This window comes from Physeter macrocephalus, chromosome 4 (assembly GCF_002837175.3).
Source record: "Physeter macrocephalus isolate SW-GA chromosome 4, ASM283717v5, whole genome shotgun sequence".
NCBI lineage: Eukaryota > Metazoa > Chordata > Mammalia > Artiodactyla > Physeteridae > Physeter > Physeter macrocephalus.
The window spans coordinates 33,524,090-33,542,934 of NC_041217.1; the positions used below are offsets into that span (position 1 = coordinate 33,524,090).

Sequence of the window (18,845 nt, forward strand, 5' to 3'; positions counted from 1 at the left end):
TCCCCTCTCCTCGCGCCCCAGGAAGCAAAGAGGGAAGAAAAAGTCTCTTGCCTCTTCGGCAGCTCCAGACTTTTCCCGGACTTCCTCCCGGCTAGCCTTGGTGCACCAGCCCCTTCAGGCTGTGTTCACGCAGCCAACCCCAGTCCTCTCCCGGCTTCTGACCGAAGCCCGAGGCTCAGCTCCCAGCCCCTGCCCGTCCCGGCGGGTGAGCAGACAAGCCTCTCGGGCTGGTGAGTGCTGGTTAGCACCGATCCTCTGTGGGAATCTCTCCGCTTTGCCCTCCGCACCCTGTTGCTGCGCTCTCCTCCACGGCTCCGAAGCTCCCCCCGTCCGCCACCCGCAGTCTCCACCTGCGAAGGGGCTTCTAGTGTGTGGCAACCTTTCCTCCTTCACCGCTCCCTCCCACCGGTGCAGGTCCCGTTCCTATTCTTTTGTCTCTGTTTTTTCTTTTTTCATTTGCCCTACCCAGGTACTTGGGGAGTTTCTTGCCTTTTGGGAGGTCTGAGGTCTTCTGCCAGCGTTCGGTGGGTGTTCTGTAGGAGCAGTTCCACGTGTAGATGTATTTCTGATGTATTTGTGGGGAGGAAGGTGATCTCCGCGTCTTACTCTTCCGCCATCTTGATCCTACCTCCCTGAATGTCTTCTTTGGAGAAACGTCTCTTTAGGTCTTCTGCCCATTTTTTATTGGGTTATTTGTTTTTTGGATATTAAGCTGTATGGGCTGTTTGTATATTTTGGAAATTAATCCCTTGTCGGTCACATAGTTTGCAAATATTTTCTCCCAGACCATAGGTTGTCTTTTCATTTTGTTTATAGTTTCCTTTGTTGTGCAAAAACTTTTCAGTTTAACTGGGTCCCATTTTTTTTTTTTTAATTTCCATGACTCTAGGAGATGGATCAGAAAAAATATTGCTGTAATTTATGTCCAGGCGTGTTCTGCCTATGTTTTCCTCTAGGAGTTTTATAGTATCCAGTCTTACATTTGGGTCTTTAATCCATTTTGAGTTTATTTTTGTGTATGGTGTTAGAGAATGTTCTAATTTCATTCTTTTACATGTAGCTGTCCAGTTTTCACAGCACCACTTATTGAAGAGACTGTCTTTTCTCCATTGTATATTCTTACCACCTTCGTCATAGATTAGGTGACCATGAGTTTGTGGGTTTATTTCTGGGCTTTCTATCCTGTTCCATTGATCAGTATTTCTGTTTTTGTGCCCCCTAGAATTACTGTTTTGATGACTGTAGCTTTGTAGTATAGTCTGAAGTCAGGGAGCATGATTCCTCCAGCTCCATTCTTCTTTCTCAAGATTGTTGTGGCTTTCAGGGTGTTTCGTGTTTCTGTACAAATTAAAAAATTTTTTGTTCTAGTTCTGTGAAAAATGCCATTGGGCTCTCCCTCTTCTTATAAGGATATTAGTCCTATTCGATTAGGGCCCATCCTTATGACCTTGTTTAACCCAATCACCTCCTTAACTGCCCTGTCTCCAAATATTGTCACATTGGGGGTTAGGGCTTCAACATAGGACTTTTGGGGAGGGGCTGGCATTGGGACACGTTCAGTCATTTACCATCTAATTGCAGAATGCCTGCTCTATTCCAGGCACAGCGAGAAGGGCTAGGGGTTCAGTATGGACAAGACTGGTCCTGTCTCTGCCTTCATGGAGCTCACAGCCTAGGGGGATAAAAAGACATGTAGACAGTAACATTGCAGAGTGATGACAGTGGACATAGGGTGCCCTGGGAGCACTGAGGAAGGGGTGCCCAAATCAAGTTATGGGGTCAGGGAAGGCTTCCTTGAGGAAATGCCTTTCTAAACTGAACCCTGAAGGATGAGTTAGGAGTCAGCAGTAGCAGTGCCTCAGGCCAGGCTTGGGGTGTGAGGGGCTCCAGGGCTGAGGAGGGCACAATGGGAACAGTTGTTTAGTACAGCTGGTCCTGGGGGAGTGTAGTGCTCAGGGGATGGGGCCAGAGAGGTAGGCTGGGGCCGGCTCCCTTGCTGGGTTGTAACTGTCTCTCCCTCTAGAGGGGCACCTCCTTCAGCTCAGCGTCCCCCTCCTGGCAGAGCGGGTGTGTGGTGAATGTCGACGGGCCGCGTGTTGTGATTCGGATGTGAGGGCTGAGGTGGGGAGGTTGGATGTGTGGGCGACCTCGCCTCCTTGGTAAAGCAGGTCGTGGGCTTGGAGGTTGCCCACCTCCTCTGGATCACGTGTGTGTCATTGTCCTTCAGCCCTGGACAGCGAGTCCGCCTGCAGCAGCATCCGCTTTAGCAAGGCCTGCCTGAAGAACGTCTTCTCGGTGCTGCTTATCTTCATCTACCTGCTGCTCATGGCCGTGGCCGTCTTCCTGGTCTACCAGACCATCACGGACTTTCGTGAGAAACTCAAGCACCCTGTCATGTCGGTGTCTTACAAGGAGGTGGATCGCTACGACGCCCCAGGTAGAGCCTGCCCCAGGCAGACATCAGGCCCAGGTCTGGGGCATCGACTTGCAAATACTCCCTGAGCTGCCATTGCACTCCTGGCGTCTTGCTGGGCACCACGGGCAGGGCAGAGGAGTCCGAGCACAGTCTAGGTGTGGGTTATGCACCCCAAGAGCCGCTGTTGGTTCTCAGCAGAGTGTCACGTGCTGGGGAGGGAGGTGGGCCGAGCCTGGAGTGATCGCTGCAGGACTGGGGTGGGCAAGGAATGCTTATGCTCAGTGGCAGGATATGAGCTGGGCTTTGGTAAATGGAGGAGAGTTTCTCTGGGAGGGGGGTCCACAGGAGCAAAGGTGAGCGCAGGGAGGCGGAGGGCTTCTCTGGAGAGGATGAGTCTAGCCTGGCTGGAGCCAGAGGCCAGTGATGAGGAGTTACAGGTGGCAGGGAGGCGAGGCCATCCAGAGGTGGGCGGGGCCCTGCCTGGAGAGGGGCTCCCAGGCCACATCATCCGTACCTCTCCTGTCCTTGTGAGGGGCTGTCTCTGCCGTAGAGCGGGCTGTCTGCTCCGGGGCGGTGGGGCTGGCACTGGGCTCTGGCGGCGTGGAGTGGACCGGGAGGGGTGAGCTCTGTGAGCTCAGGCTCTGCCCACAGGATGCCCCCGAGTGACCCTCGGGTGGCCTGTTCACAGGGCAGAGCCGGAGTCTCAGGTCCCCTCTGCCTGGGACTTCTTGATAGGTGTGCTGGTCCCAGTGCTTTTGCCTGCCTTTGCCTGTTTCGTGATTGTTCCTCTTCTCTGTCTGCTTTTGTCTCTTTATCGGTGGGTTTTACTCTCTCTATCTGGTCTCTTGGTCTGACTCTGCCTGAGTCTGGGGCCACGTGCTGCTCTCAGTGTTTCTGCCATTGAGGCTAGAACAGCTGCTGTCCTTAGAGCTTTGAACGAGGTGCCTTGGCTGGGGGTGGGGGAGGGATTTGGGGCTGCGACTTGCACACTTGGAGCTCCCAGTCTGGGCAGGAGATGCGAGACGGAATGAGACCTGGGGAGTCCCGCAGCCGAGGGCTGCCCAGTGAGTCTGCAGGTGGCCGGCGGTGCGGGGGGCCTGGCAGTGCCCGGCTTGGTCTCAGAGGCCTCCTTGGAGGGTGTGGAGCAGGGTTCTGAAGCGGGTGGGTTTTGGTGCAGGCACTGGGGAGGCTGCATCCCCGGCTGGGAGGGGCTTACCGAGGGGGCAGTTGTCTCCTGCATTAGAGCAGGGCTTTCTGAGGGCAGGGTGTGTAGCTCCCCATCCTCTGTGACACTTTTCTTCTCCCTCGTCTGCAGTCACCCAGGGAGTCCTGAACTTAGGTGGTTGGCGGGTGTGAAAAAATATATGTGACATGATTTTAGGGGTGTGGTGAGGGACTGTGACCGTTCACTTTTCCCTGTTTGTCCCCCAGGCATTGCCCTGTACCCCGGTCAGGCCCAGCTGCTCAGCTGTAAGCACCATTACGAGGTCATTCCACCTCTGAAGAGCCCCGGCCAGCCAGGAGACATGAACTGCACCACCCAGAGGATCAACTACACAGACCCCTTCTCCAATCAGACCCTGGTAACTCTCGTCTCCCCGAGCTGGGTCTGGGCAGCGTGCTCCGTCGGCCTCGCACCCTGAGGACCCCAGTCTTCTTTCTGCCAGGTGGCCTCCCCCCGCCGCCCGCCACGGTGTGGGCCATCGGCCCCTGGCAAACACTCCTCCTAAGTGGAGTCTGGCCGTGGCTGGCTCACCTGCTTTCAGGGAGGGCGGTGGGGCCTTCGGCCTCCTCTGAGTGACCCTCCAGGATTCCCGACAAAGTGATAAGATCCTGTCCAGGATGGAAGGGTGGCGGGCTGCAGGGTGGGGCCGGTGTGACACAGCCAAGTGTGTCCCATAGCTGACTGCCCGACAGAATTGCCAGGATCCCTTCTGAAAGCAAAGATTCTGGGTTCCATGTGGGCCCACCTGAATCACTGTTCCTGGGGGTGGGGCCTAGGCATCCATATTTTGGAATAACTATGCCACTGTAAGAAGGAGTGCTGGTCCGGGAACAAGGACCCCCGCCCTGCCGTCACCCACGGCTCCGCGCAGCCGGGGAGTGGACGGCGGCGGGGAGCAGCGTCTGCACAGGGTTCTGGAGGCAGGGAAGGAATTTCGTATATATTTACATCTTCTCCTTTTCATCCCATATCCTTGTTTCCAAAAGGATTGAACAGGGCTGAGTAAGTTTTCCAGCTCAAAGAGAGGAAGGAAAGGTTTTCTAGGCAGAGGAACTCTGCACCAAGGCATAAAGGGAGGAGACAGCATGTTTGTTTGTGCCTCTGAGCAAAATTCCACAGGTGGGTGTTTCTGGAGGGTCAGGTGCCCCCAGAAGGGCAGTGACGGTGAAGTTGTGGACAGAAGTACCGGCCAAATGAGGAAAGCATGTGTGTCTGCTGTGGAGCAGGACCTGCTCCTTTGGGTGATAAGGAGCTACAGGTGGGCCTTGAGATGAAAGAATCCCACTAAGACTTTTTCGTTAATATTTGTTCTAGACCTCCTCCTAAAATCCTGCTGAAATGATTCCCACTCCTGCAAAAATAGAATAAGATAAAATATCGATAACAGCCCTGCAAACCAAGGATGGGTATCATCTGAGGACCAGAAATTTTGAGGAACTGGTGTAAAATATAAATAGCACACTGGGTCAGCTTGATGGAGCAAAATCAGAGAAAACCCATGCCCTAAGACAGATGCCGGAGAGGACTGCTGTAGAGGTGAAAGCTTTCCTTCCAACTGCTGGCTCTGTGTCAGCACATTAAAGAGCAGGGCTGCTGTAGGGCAGGTCAGGATAATAATTACAGGACCGCCTGCCAGGCTTTTAGCCCTCCCAGGGCACGCAGAGCTGCTGGGGACAGTGTTTGCTCTGGGCAAAAGGCTCTGGGGCCATTCTCTACCTAAGCTAAGGGGAGGTTCCCTGCTTGGGCATTGGGCCAGCAGAGAGAAACAGAGCAGAACTTGAGATTGGACGTCCACAATGGAAGGATAGAGCCATCAGAAAGGACTCTCTTCCCAGAAGAGAAGTACGCAGAGCGCCTGGCCTGCTGGCCTTCTCTGCTCGCTGCCTCTGAGCGTCCTTACAGTCAGCCCCAGGCAAGGGCGAGCCTGGGAGAGGGCTTGTTAGGAAGAAACCCACAACCCAGACCTGTACTAGTTAGCCTAACCCTTCACTCAGAAAGAAGAATGGAGAGTTAAGGGCTACTAGACATTTACATGAAACCAACCACATAAAAGGATGGAGAGGAAAAAAACAGAAAGGACTCCAGGGAAACGGAAGCTAATTTAAATGAAAAGGAAAAGAACTTTTAAAAATTTTAATGAAGAGCTAGATAATACAGTTCAAACGCTGTCTGTCTGGATTCCCTGCTCTCTCCGTTCCCCGGGTACCGACTGGATGCCCGTGCGCGCTTAGATGGCCCTGCAGGTACAGGCTCTCCGGCCGTCTTTCCTCTCGGCTCCCCATTGAGTAGTACGCTAACTAGGGGTCCCTGGTCCCAAACCTCTTCATGCCAGTTGTGTCTGTTACAATAGTTACATAGTTTAAGTATTACAGAAACCCATGAAGTAAGGGCACAAAAGGGGAGTCATTTCCATGAAAACCGAAGTTGACTGCAGTTACCTGCCTCCAGCCCCGGGTGACGGGCCGTCTTCAGCACTGGGGCTCCTTGCCGTCCACAGCCGCAAACTAGAGAGAGCTTACCCGCTTCCTGGGTACCGGGTGCCCTCCCTACACAGTGCGGAGCCATGGAGGAGGAGCAGAGGGGCCCAGCGGAGCTCCTGAGGGAAAGGGAAGAGCGGGAGGCGTAGCCGGCCCCGAAGCCTGATGGAGCCCCTCGGGTGGGACCCGTGAGGTGTCCTGCCTCGGCCCCCGGGAGGAAGGCAGAGGTGGGTGGCAGGGCCTGCACCTTGGCAGAGACTCCTGTGTCCTGGATTGCCCTGGCCTTGTCCACTGGGGGAGCCTGCCTTGGCTGTGATCCTCTGGGCCCATCCTCCGGAGGGGACACTAGAAAACAGGCCCGCCCAGGGCCCCGTGGCTTTGGGCCGTATAGCTTCGGGGGCTGAACAGTTCTTATCCTTCTGCCGCCTGCAGCCCCTTTATTGGCAGTGAGATGTCTGCAGAAATGCGAGCTTCTGGCTGTTTACATCCTGTTGAGCCCACGTGAAAGCATCCCAGCCAAGGGGCCCATCTGGTCCTGCTTCATCAGTCTTCAGATTCTCATTTATTTTCTAGTCTATCTCTTGTACCCTCAATTAAATCGCATTAGTTTTTACCAAATGCCTTGCTCTGGGGCAGTTAGGGTCACCGCCTTTCCAGCCTGTAGGACCCATGTCTGTTTCCTCACCGCCTGCCATATTCCCGGTGTCCAAATGGGAAGCTGATGCCTTATCTTCACGTGGTTGTTCCCTCGGCGCTCCAGTTCTGGAAAACAACTTATGTTGGTCAGAGTACAGGCTAAGCTCCTGTACAAAAGCAAACACTCCAGACAAACACAGCGGCTGAGATAAGAGAGGGCTGTTTCTTTCTCGGGGGACGTCTGTGTGTGCGGGCAGTGCTGCCTCACAGGATGGCCAGTGAGGGCTTCTGTCTGTCACTCTGCCACCTCCAGGCGCTGTCTCGGTCCTTGGGGTCAGTGCTGACCCTCCGGCACGTGTGCATTGCGCCATCTCAGGAAGGTGAGCAGCAGAGGGCGGGCAGCTCCCCGCTGAGGGCCTGGCGTGGGATTGTGTGAGTCTCTTTTGTGCTCGTTCCAGGAACTTCGTCCCATGGCCACATCTGAGGCCAGAAATGCACCTCCAGTGGGCGACTAGATCCTGCTAAAATCTGCAACTGGGGAAGCAGCACTGGTTCTGCAGGAGGAAGTGGATCATGGAAACTGGGGACAGTTAGCATTCTCTGCTGCCATTTAACCTGCCGTGGAAAGGTGGAAAATAAACAGATGGGCAGAGATCTCTTGGGAAAATGCAGCCATAACCAGAAGAAGTGGAGTGGCAGTTTTACTGTCAGTTAAAATGGAATTCCAGATGCAAAGGGTTAAAAGAGGGCTGTTTATGTGGACAAGAGGTTCAAACTCCACTTCTCCCCACTAAGACTTAACAGTCATAACTTTTTATGTGCAAAACAGCATACCCTTTGTATTCCTTAGGCAAAACCTGTTAGAAATAAAAAATACTATCAACTTAGAGTGTTACTAACACCTCTCTCAAATTCACAGTTCAAACAGACAGAAAGTAAGGATAAGAAGTGAGAATTGAATTGGCACAATTAATAAAATTAGAGTAAGTGCATGTTGTAACACTGTACCTGTCAGAACACTCTTTTCAAATCGTGTAGAGTATTTATAAAAGTAGATGTAAAGATGTTTCTCCCCAGTTAATCTGTAAATCCAGTATCATCACAGTTAAAAGTCCCAGTTGAATTTTTTCATGGAACTTAACAAGCTGGTTTTAAAGTACATTTAGAAGAGCATGTGGGGACTTCCCTGGTGGCGCAGTGGTCAAGAATCCGCCTGCCAATGCAGGGGCACGGGTTCGAGCCCTGGTCCGGGAAGATCCCACATGATACAGAGCAACTAAGCCCGTGAGCCACAAGTACCGAGCCTGCTCTCTAGAGCCTGTGAGCCACAACTACTGAAGCCTGCACGCCTGGAGCCCGTGCTCTGCAACAAGAGAAGCCACTGCAGTGAGAAGCCTGCGCACCACAATGAAGGGTAGCCCCCACTCGCCGCAACTAGAGAAAGCCTTCGTGCAGCAACAAAGACCCAACGCAGCCAAAAATAAATAAATAAATTTATTTTTAAAAAAAGAGCATGTATACAGAATAACCCTGCCAGGTTTGGGGATGGGGTGGGGAGTAATGTGAGGGGACCTGCCCAGTCAGATACCAGAATGAGTAAACATTCAGGGGTCCAACCTGTGTCTGCCCACTGTTTGGGTAGTGAGAGTGAGATCCCTATTTTGTACCATAGACAAAACTGAAAGGCAGGCATATTGTGTATCTAAATGTAAAGTTTTTTAAAAAGTGCTATGAAGAAATACAGGAGAATATTGATATAATTTTGGTTTCCCTTAGCAAGCAAAATCTAGAAGCTGTGAAGAAGATTGACAAATTTCACTACATCACCTTTAGCGCTTCATAGAACAAATGGCATTAGAACAGAGTTAACGGGAAAGTGACAAACTGGAAAAAAACACTTGTACCTATACCAGATGGAAGTTAGTACCCTTTCTAAATAAAGAGCTTCCCCAGCACTGCCAGCCAGTGAGGCTCGTGGTGGGAGGACAGGTTGCCGTCAGGCCTGGTCCAGACGCTGTTCCTGGGCGTGGGGTGGGGTGAGGAGCCCTGTGTGCCCAAGGCGAGGTCAGGAGCACCCACGCGGCTCTCCTGGCTGAGACTCTGGCCTTTGTCTCCGCAGAAATCCGCCCTGATTGTGCAGGGGCCCCGGGAGGTGAAGAAGCGGGAGCTGGTCTTCCTCCAGTTCCGCCTGAACCAGAGCAGCGAGGACTTCAGCGCCATCGATTACCTCCTCTTCTCTTCTTTCCAGGAGTTCCTGCAAAGGTGGCCTTTAGAGCTCAGGGCGGGCTTGCTCGACACTCATTCTCTCATTCCGGCCGTGCCCATCCCTGGGCTGGGGCAGAGGGTGCAGGGAAGCAGGGCTGTGGGTGAGCCACTGGCCTGGAGGAGGACCTCTCCACAAGGTCAGGCGAGCCCGGCCTAGGGGGTTCCGACACGCAGCGCTGGTTGAGTCCTGGAGGGAGGTTGGTGGGGCCCACCGCTCCTGGCCGGGGCTGCCGAGCACGGGATTTTGTGAGCCCCCTGGAGGGTAGACCTTCCCCTGGACCTGGCTCCCCACGGTGTCTGGGAACTGGGTCCCAGCCCTGCGTGAGGGCTCAGTGCCTGTTTGCCACGTGTTTCTAGCAGGAGGATGAAATTTCCTGTTCGTGTGTGGTGCCACCTCGGGCCCAGAGTGCTCGTGTCGTGGGCCGTGGAAGCGCTTTCGGCACAGGCCTGAGCGAGGGTGACTCAATCCCTCCAGATCCTGCGTGGCCCTGGGGCTCCATTTCAAGGAAGCCGGGCGGCAGCTAGGGCAGAGGAGGCCGCTCGCCCAGCTGACGAGGCCGTGAGCTGCCACCGCCGTTCACACCCCAGCGCCCCAATCCTGCCCATGTTGGAGCCCGGGGCCTCCTCCTCGGCACCTTCTGCCACCTAGACTTCCCTCTCCCTTCCCTGCTCGAAGCTGGCCACGTCCCCTGCCTGCCCAGCCCCTTTCTGCTCCTCTTGTGCGGGTCCTCAGTACCGCCATGCCGTTGCCACTTGCCTGTGCGCGCGTTACGATCCTGCCACGTCTGCACCGTCCTGAGTGGGTGTTGTGGTGTCCTGCCTGGCTGAGAGCTCCCTGGGGAAGCCTCTTCCCTTCTCTGGGCCTTCAGGGAGGCTGAGGGCCAGTGAGGGCACCCCAGGGCTGCTGAAACCCAGAGTTCTCCGAGGCGCTGGGGGCGCGTCTGCAGAACGCGGGGCCGGCTGCTCCGGGAGCAGGTGCTGGGGAGGGGGCGTGGGAGCGGGGAGGGCTTCTCCGGCCGGGCAGCAGAGAAACCGGCTTGACATAGGGGCTGGAGTTTGAGTCTGGCCACGTTCGCATCCCGCCTGATTAACGGGGACCTTTCTTCTCTGCCCTCCAAGCCCAGACAGGGTAGGCTTCATGCAGGCCTGCGAGAGCGCCTATTCCGGCTGGAAGTTCTCGGGGGGCTTCCGCACCTGGGTCAAGATGTCCCTGGTGAAGACCGAGGAGGAGGATGGGCGGGAGGCGGTGGAGTTCCGGCAGGAGGTAGGTGGCGCTGGGCTCGCTTCTCACGGCCACTGACTCCACCCTTGAGTGCAGGGTGGAGGGAAGCTTCGCAGAGGGGGTGACCAGTGCACAGGGTCTTTGGGGTGAGGAGGCCTTCGCCAGGATGAGAGCGGAGCCGGTGCCCGGGAGTCTGCGTGTTCTTCTGCAGGCAGGGCACACCCCAGGCCCTTCCTTTCCCTTGGGGCAGAGGGTGCAGGGAAGCAGGGCTGTGGGTGAGCCACTGGCCTGGAGGAGGACCTCTCCACAAGGTCAGGCGAGCCCGGCCTAGGGGGTTCCGACACGCAGCGCTGGTTGAGTCCTGGAGGGAGGTTGGTGGGGCCCACCGCTCCTGGCCGGGGCTGCCGAGCACGGGATTTTGTGAGCCCCCTGGAGGGTAGACCTTCCCCTGGACCTGGCTCCCCACGGTGTCTGGGAACTGGGTCCCAGCCCTGCGTGAGGGCTCAGTGCCTGTTTGCCACGTGTTTCTAGCAGGAGGATGAAATTTCCTGTTCGTGTGTGGTGCCACCTCGGGCCCAGAGTGCTCGTGTCGTGGGCCGTGGAAGCGCTTTCGGCACAGGCCTGAGCGAGGGTGACTCAATCCCTCCAGGTCCTGCGTGGCCCTGGGGCTCCATTTCAAGGAAGCCGGGCGGCAGCTAGGGCAGAGGAGGCCGCTCGCCCAGCTGACGAGGCCGTGAGCTGCCACCGCCGTTCACACCCCAGCGCCCCAATCCTGCCCATGTTGGAGCCCGGGGCCTCCTCCTCGGCACCTTCTGCCACCTAGACTTCCCTCTCCCTTCCCTGCTCGAAGCTGGCCACGTCCCCTGCCTGCCCAGCCCCTTTCTGCTCCTCTTGTGCGGGTCCTCAGTACCGCCATGCCGTTGCCACTTGCCTGTGCGCGCGTTACGATCCTGCCACGTCTGCACCGTCCTGAGTGGGTGTTGTGGTGTCCTGCCTGGCTGAGAGCTCCCTGGGGAAGCCTCTTCCCTTCTCTGGGCCTTCAGGGAGGCTGAGGGCCAGTGAGGGCACCCCAGGGCTGCTGAAACCCAGAGTTCTCCGAGGCGCTGGGGGCGCGTCTGCAGAACGCGGGGCCGGCTGCTCCGGGAGCAGGTGCTGGGGAGGGGGCGTGGGAGCGGGGAGGGCTTCTCCGGCCGGGCAGCAGAGAAACCGGCTTGACATAGGGGCTGGAGTTTGAGTCTGGCCACGTTCGCATCCCGCCTGATTAACGGGGACCTTTCTTCTCTGCCCTCCAAGCCCAGACAGGGTAGGCTTCATGCAGGCCTGCGAGAGCGCCTATTCCGGCTGGAAGTTCTCGGGGGGCTTCCGCACCTGGGTCAAGATGTCCCTGGTGAAGACCGAGGAGGAGGATGGGCGGGAGGCGGTGGAGTTCCGGCAGGAGGTAGGTGGCGCTGGGCTCGCTTCTCACGGCCACTGACTCCACCCTTGAGTGCAGGGTGGAGGGAAGCTTCGCAGAGGGGGTGACCAGTGCACAGGGTCTTTGGGGTGAGGAGGCCTTCGCCAGGATGAGAGCGGAGCCGGTGCCCGGGAGTCTGCGTGTTCTTCTGCAGGCAGGGCACACCCCAGGCCCTTCCTTTCCCTTTGTCGCTGCAGCCCTCACAGTGCACACGGCAGAGCGTTTTACAGAGTGGCGCCTCACGTGGCTGAATCTGATGCCTGTTTTTAGCTGCTCTACTCCCCTGCCCTGCCGTGCTCTGAGAGGCTGGCGGCTGCATAAAAAAGTTGACTGTTTGCAGGGCAGAGACTGTATATGGTAGCCTCTGGAGTGTGGGGTGCATGGTGATCCATTGGGACACAGGAGGAAAATACTAGCTTTCTTTTTGTATTAATTTTAAAAAATTAATTATTTTTGGCTGCATCGGGTCTTCGTTGCTGGGTGCAGTCTTTCTCCAGTTGCTGCTAGCAGGGGCTACTCTTCGTTGCGGTGCGCGGACTTCTCATTGTGGTGGCTTCTCTTGTTGGCGGAGCACGGGCTCTAGGTGAGCGGGCTTCAGTAGTTGCAGCAAGCGGGCTCAGTAGCTGTGGCTCGCGGGCTCTAGAGCGCAGGCTCAGTAGTTGTGGCACACGGGCTTAGTTGCTCCGCGGCATGTGGGATCTTCCCAGACCAGGGCTCGAACCTGTGTCCCCTGAGTTGGCAGGCAGGTTCTTAACCACTGTGCCACCAGGGAAGCCCTTCTTTTTGTATTAATTTTTAAAACCTCATCCTTTCTCTATTTTTGAATGTTTTAAAATGCATGTAACATTAGAACAATAATAGTAATGTTATGTCACTTCTAAGAAAGTTATAAATATGTTGGGACGTGATCAGAATTCTTTACTAATGGGAAGCGTGATCAAAAAGCTTTCAGCCCCCTGACCTGGGGCCAGGAGATAGGCCGTGATCCTGGGGGCAGCTGGAGAGGACATTGGAAAAAGGCGTGGCACGGGGGGTGAAGGGATGGAGGGACGGGACATTTTGGTTGCCTCAGCAGGGCTGGTAGGCAGTCACCACCCAAAGCAAGGCCGCACCCCTGCCTGTGGGGCTTCCACCTCTGCAGGGGTGCTGCCATCCCGCCAGCATCCCTGCCCAGGGCCTGGCCATCCCGCGTGTCGGTGGCTGGGTGCCTGCAGAGGCAGCGAGGAGACTGCTCTGTTCTCGCATCCCCTCCTCCTCCTCGGAGGTTTTCCATTTGGGCTGGACTCCGAGGGGCAGCTTTAGGAAGGGGCTGGCTTGGAGAAGGGCCCACTCCAACCAACAGGGCGGATGGAAGCCAGGCTCTCGTCCGGGTCTGCCCCTCCCCACGCTGCGCTCCTAGGACGATTCCAGATTGGACGCCTTTGGGAACGGCTTGAAGCCAGTTTTCTTCAGGGAGACAGGGCTTTGTTCCTGCCTTAGGCAGTGACGACGCCCTGGCAAATAGGTCCTTAAAATATTCGTATTTTGTAAGATAACTGTCATCTCCTGGACTTTTACGCCACACTTTTCTCCAAGAACTCCAAGTTCTTTCTCATCCGGCCCCCAGATCAGTGGAGAAAGGAGACTCAGTGTGTTCACCTTACAGTTAGGTCTCCCCAGGCTACCCCGGCTCTCCTGTAGCTCCAGCTGTGATCTGAAAGCAGAGGGCCAGACCCCCGTGAGCCTGTGCACTGTAGAATGTTTGTGTGCCTCTCAGCATCATCTGCATTGGAAGTCTTTGGTGGGGGATGTGAACTCTTTTGAACAAAAATTTAAAAAAATTTTTTTAATGTTTTTATATCATGTTTTAAAGTTTAAAATGCTTTTCCTGTGTGTTGTTTCATGAGAGCTTCTCTACAACTCAGTAGACAAAAAATGTCCCCCAAAATGGCATTTTGTCCCCCCATTTTATGAGAGGAGGCTCAGACCAGATGATGGCCCTGCCAGACTTCTGGAACCCGTCTGCTCTCCATTTCACCTCGCAGCCCCTGTAGAAACTGTAAGCAGGCCTCACCAAGCACGCCTGCTCACCGCGTGTTTACAGGAAGTGCTCAGCTGGGCAGAACTGCGAGGCTGTACTTGGTCCCTGCAGACTGGAAGGGTTGAAATACTTGGCTCCTCAGGTCAAGTATTTTGAAATTTGGGATTTTTATGGCTTTTAGTTGTGAGTCTTACACAGTACTTTGAAAATGGTTTAATCAGGAGTACAGATACCTAGCGACAGATTTCAGTGACAATCCAAAACACCTATTGTGCACCCCAGATCCTGTCCATTTCCTCAAAGAACGATGGAAACCAACGTAAAGCCTTGGCTCTGGGCCCAGTCTCGGGATATCGTGTAGAGGAGGTTTTTGGCTCTCTCCCTCCAAAAGATGGTGTGAGGAGAGCCGAGGTCTCAGCTCCGCTAACTGCCCTCTCCTTCCCCGTGGCCCTGGCCAGGAAGGGACGCAGAAGCGGTGTAACACTGTTTTCTCTCCTCTCTACCTAGACCAGCGTGGTTAACTACATTGACCAGAGGCCAGCGGCCGAAAAAAGTGCTCAGTTGTTTTTTGTGGTCTTTGAATGGAAAGATCCTTTCATCCAGAAAGTCCAAGATGTGAGTATTATCTCCGATCTTGAGAGGGAACCTCCCACCCCGAGGCGTTTTGGTGCATCCTTGCAGGCCGTCCTCATCTTCTGTCATAGCGCAGATCTCTGTGTCTTTTGTATTTATGACATTCATTTTCTATATCATTTGTGTTTAATTGATCTCGTCTTTAACCCTGGACTGTCGTCGCTGTGAATGTGAGGGCTTCATCTTTGTTCACCGTTTATCTGGTGTCCAGCGCAGTGCTTAGTCCAGCATAGCTGCTGAGTAGTGATAGTGAATGAACTAAGTAGAAAGCATTAAGCTAATGATCTCGATTACTGCTGTTGGAAGCCATTCTTCTTTATTGGTTCTCTGTAGGATGAGAGTCATTTTTTATGTTGTAAATCAGAGCAGAAAGGTACTAATCAGAAATTAAGAGAGCATCAATTAATGCCGGATCCCAGACTTACCATCTCAGAAGGGGAGGGGTGATGGGACGGCTTTGCCAAAAGAACATTCGTGAGACGCCATTTACCAGAGCCAGTCCCAGATCTGATACTGATTGTTGTTTAGATCATCACAAAATGTCCTGATGTGCTCCTGGGCTGGGGGAAGACATTTCAAACCTGAGGCTCAAACAGGGAGGGTCTCTGTGATGTGGGTGTGCCCCATGATCGCACCACCGCTGTTAGTCATGGCCTGGCTGGGCCGTGTACACGTAGGCATGTGCAGACTCCCCGAATCAAGACTCCACGTGCAAGAATGAGCGCCTTCAGCTCCACACATAAAACGTGTGATCCAACGTTTTTTAACCTACTGTGTTCAGTATGAAGTCCTTTTATGGGCCAAGTAGAGCCCTGAGCTCGAGGCCGACTGACTTGCATCATCCCTCAGCTTCACAGCTGTCCTAAATGGTGGTGGTGGTGGTGGTGGTGTAACTTTCATATGTGAGCCTGAGGTCACCCTGCTGAACTGGGTCTTAGAAGTGCTGTGTGTTTACCAAGCGGGGAACTCAGACATACAAGCCATGACCTCGGCCTGAAGGAGTTGCACAGTCGGTGAGAAAACAGTCTGGGCTGTAAAGGAAGTAATTCCAGACAGTAAGGACCTGCCAGAGGGGTTTGTGGGATAAATCTCTCTGCTCAAGTCGAGAGGGTTTTGGCTCAGTGGTCAGAGGAAGCTGTGAGGGGCCTGGAAGGATTAGTAACTCGAGGTGGGAGGAAAGCGTCCCAGGCAGGGCAAATTGGAGGGGCCCACCTGCAGGCAGGAGTCCATGAGGTGAGTGGAGGACAGGCAGGAGTCCATGAGGTGAGTGGAGGACCGGCAGTCGCTGGACTGGATGGGAGGGGAGGTGAGAGTCACTGTGAGATGGGAAGCAAACAGGAACTGACCGTACAGATGGGGTGTGTAGTTGGGGGGAGATCTGTCTCAAAGCAAGGTCAGTCACATTGTGGGTTAGGCCAGAAATTTAAAGCTCAGGACTGAGTATCTTATTTGTGCAGAGCTTTTTGAAAAATTTTTTTTCTTTCAGGATCACTTTATTGTAGGGAGGGATTAGTATTTTTCTCCTCAAACTGAGCTATGGACAAAGTATGGAGTTATGGCAGTTTTAGAAACCAGTTTTTCTTGTTGCCTCAATAATTGGAGGGGCTCTTTGACAATAACACTGAAAATCAAAAATGGAAGCCAACAGAGAAACTTATGTTTGTTTCTGTTTTGCAGATAATCACCGCCAATCCTTGGAACACGATCGCTCTTCTCTGTGGGGCCTTCTTGGCATTATTTAAAGCTGCAGAATTTGCCAAACTGAGTGTGAAGTGGATGATCAAAATTAGGAAGAGATACCTTAAAAAAAGAGGTCAGGCAACGAACCACATAAGCTGAAGTTGCCTGCGTTGTTCGTAGGACTGCCTGAGTTCATGGAAGTTCTCATCACTTCTGCTTTGGTAAACCTAGCTGCCAGCAATCCTGTCCTCACTTGAAGAAACGGGCCTTGCTGGGGGCCTGCCTGTCACACTGCAGCTTCTAACTGGTCCTCAGAGAGACAGACTGTCTAGAGCCCAGTGGAACAGATCCAATGGATGACCTAACCGTTAAGTATTTAAATTATTAATGAACATTTTTTGACATATGACATGAATAGGGTTTGTAGAAGATGGAATTAGATATAATCCAGTTTCCTGAAGGTTTTTGGAAGCTGCCTTCCTTCTCGGTTTGGTGTATAGTTAAGGTCTAACAGGATGATTAAGGCTCTGACCTTAGGTTTTTTTCTTGAGATTTTTTTTAAATGGACAGAGGAGAGTGTGATTTTCTTCTCCCCCACCAGTGACTCTTCGGGTGTGGAGGACATGCTGTGGAACCGGTGTACCGTGTGTGAGAAACGCAAAACCCCTCATGTCTCTGGCGCCATCTGCCAGCCCCTGACATGCTCTCTTGTTTGTTAAATATTAAATGAGACTTTTTTTTAAAGCTACTAGAAAAACTAGTAATTAGATCTCTTGTGGACTGACTAGCCACCTACCTGTCTGGCTAGAATATTGGTTGATGCAGGTATGAGTTCGGACTGATTAACATACAAAAACACTAGGACGTGTGTACACAGTAGGTGCCTACTCAGTGTATTTTGATGATTTCATTAATAGGTGAATAAAAGTTAGGTTAATACAAAAGGAATCAGTGTGCCAGTATGCATATCTGCTAAATCAGTAGGCACCAGTACGCTTTCATTCCATGACCTCCAAATAAAAGGGAGTGTGAGCCTGGACTGCCACGATGGACGGGTCTGGACTCCCGAGGTACATCATGACCACGTGCAGGGAAGGGCAAGGTGGGCAGGCGATAGATGGCAGGTGGTCAGGAAGTCACAATAAAGCCCCATGAATAAGCTGTGTTAGCTCTTCCTGTCCTACAAACCCCCCACCCATCTGAGAAAGGGGCCCTCAGTATGACCCTCAGAGCTTTCAGCCCAGCCTGTGACAGAGATGAGTACCCTCTGGGTATTTTTCACATGGTAGCCATTGGCTGATTTAAGGTTATGAAGATTATTTCCAGAGTTTTAAATTATTTACATGCCCTTTGCCTCCAAAGAGGACTTGGTAGCATTTCTTCAATTTTGTAACCCGGTTTTAGATAATTCAAAGAGAACAACTCAAATGTATGAGTGGGGCAATTTTAATCTCATGTCTAACTTAGCAAGAAACTGTGGTTTTTGGTTGAATTATTAAAAGTGAATTTGTGTAAGGAAATAGTCCCTATTTTTCTATGGCACAGAAGCAGGTACATTCAAACTTTAGCCTAGGTCCTGTCTTTTTTTTTTTTTTTTTTTTTTTAGGTCCTGTCTCTTTTATAAAATCGTATTGTAAGGCAAATGCAAAGCCAAGCATTAAAGCTTACATTAACAGCACTGAAAAACAGGTATGTGTATTTTTAAATTCTCTCTAAAGATGACACACCACTTTAATATTAAATAGCTAACAAAATTTGCTCCAACGTACATATTAAAACTGTACTTCCTGTACTGTAGAAAGTTGAGAGACCTCTTGAATGTGCTTTCGAGTAAGTAGCTAATTAATTAGGAAGTGGGCATTTCTAGCTCTTTCTTCAACAACAACTATTAGCTGCAGCCTGCCAAAATCTACTCTGGCTGCTCTTCAGTGAAAGAAATGTATGCCTAGACCGTCCACAAAATAGACATTTAGACCCAACCGTCTCTTCTGGGGAGGCTGGGGCTTGCCTTTTGCTGTGCAGGGTCACCCTTTCCTTCTCCGTGTGCTGCCCCCAGTTGTCAGTAATCCCGGCCGGCCTTAGGTGAGTGTACAGCATCTGGCAAGAGCACTGGGCCTGGACGGCTGAGGTGGTGGCCATTTGAGAGCATCGTAAAATATGAGCCACGTCCCGAAAGGAAGAGGAGTTTCTCCTGGTTTCACAGCGAGCAGAACTAGGTGCTTTCACAGTGACCTAGGAATAGCGTGCTAGAGTTGTTTTTCATGGATGTGAAAGAGTAGAAGCAGACACCAGTAGTTGAAAACTTTATAACAACAATCTCCCTGCCCCCATAAAAATAGTGCTATTATTACTTATAGAGTTTGAGATTTATCCTCCTAGGTCTATTTCATTTTATTTTATTTTGGCCGCACCGCACGGCATGTGGATCTTAGTTCCCTGACCGGGGATCGAACCCGGGCCCTTGGCAGTGAAAGCATGGAGTCCTAACCACTGGACCACCAGGGAAATCCCATGGGTCTATTTCAATTAAAACTATGTACATATGTACACACATTTAAGGTAAGTTAAACCCATCCTCCAAACAAAAGGGACATGAAGGAAGATGGGAGGCTATCCTAGAACTTAGAATTTTATGTGAAAATTCTATACAACAGATATACTTTGGTAAATGGCTAGAACACTTGACTCTGGCACACAATCTTCCTATTCTTTAACTGGCGTACAACCTGCAATTTGCCTTAAAATTTTCTCTATATACACGTATGTATGTACGTACGTATGTATATATGTATGAATGGGGGGGGGCAGGCTTCTTCCG

General features: G+C 52.8%; 1 protein-coding gene across 4 annotated transcripts in view; it reads left to right on the top strand.

Annotated features, from left to right (window-relative positions):
* Nucleotides 1-18,789, top strand: part of PACC1 (proton activated chloride channel 1) — a 48,694-nt gene extending 29,905 nt beyond the window's left edge. Inside the window, exons 3-9 of one of the 4 annotated variants that reach the window (XM_055084095.1) lie at nucleotides 2,228-2,437; nucleotides 3,848-3,999; nucleotides 8,874-9,016; nucleotides 10,139-10,283; nucleotides 14,222-14,329; nucleotides 16,025-16,394; nucleotides 17,634-18,789. In XM_055084095.1, coding sequence (XP_054940070.1) covers nucleotides 2,228-2,437; nucleotides 3,848-3,999; nucleotides 8,874-9,016; nucleotides 10,139-10,283; nucleotides 14,222-14,329; nucleotides 16,025-16,186 — 920 coding nt within the window. In that variant the 3' untranslated portion in view covers nucleotides 16,187-16,394; nucleotides 17,634-18,789. Of the gene's footprint in view, nucleotides 1-2,227; nucleotides 2,438-3,847; nucleotides 4,000-7,067; nucleotides 7,135-8,873; nucleotides 9,017-10,138; nucleotides 10,380-14,221; nucleotides 14,334-16,024; nucleotides 16,395-17,633 lie in introns of those variants that run through there. The other 3 variants (XM_055084092.1, XM_055084094.1, XM_055084093.1) reach the window with 3 other exon arrangements.
* Nucleotides 18,790-18,845: the final 56 nt, after the last annotated feature.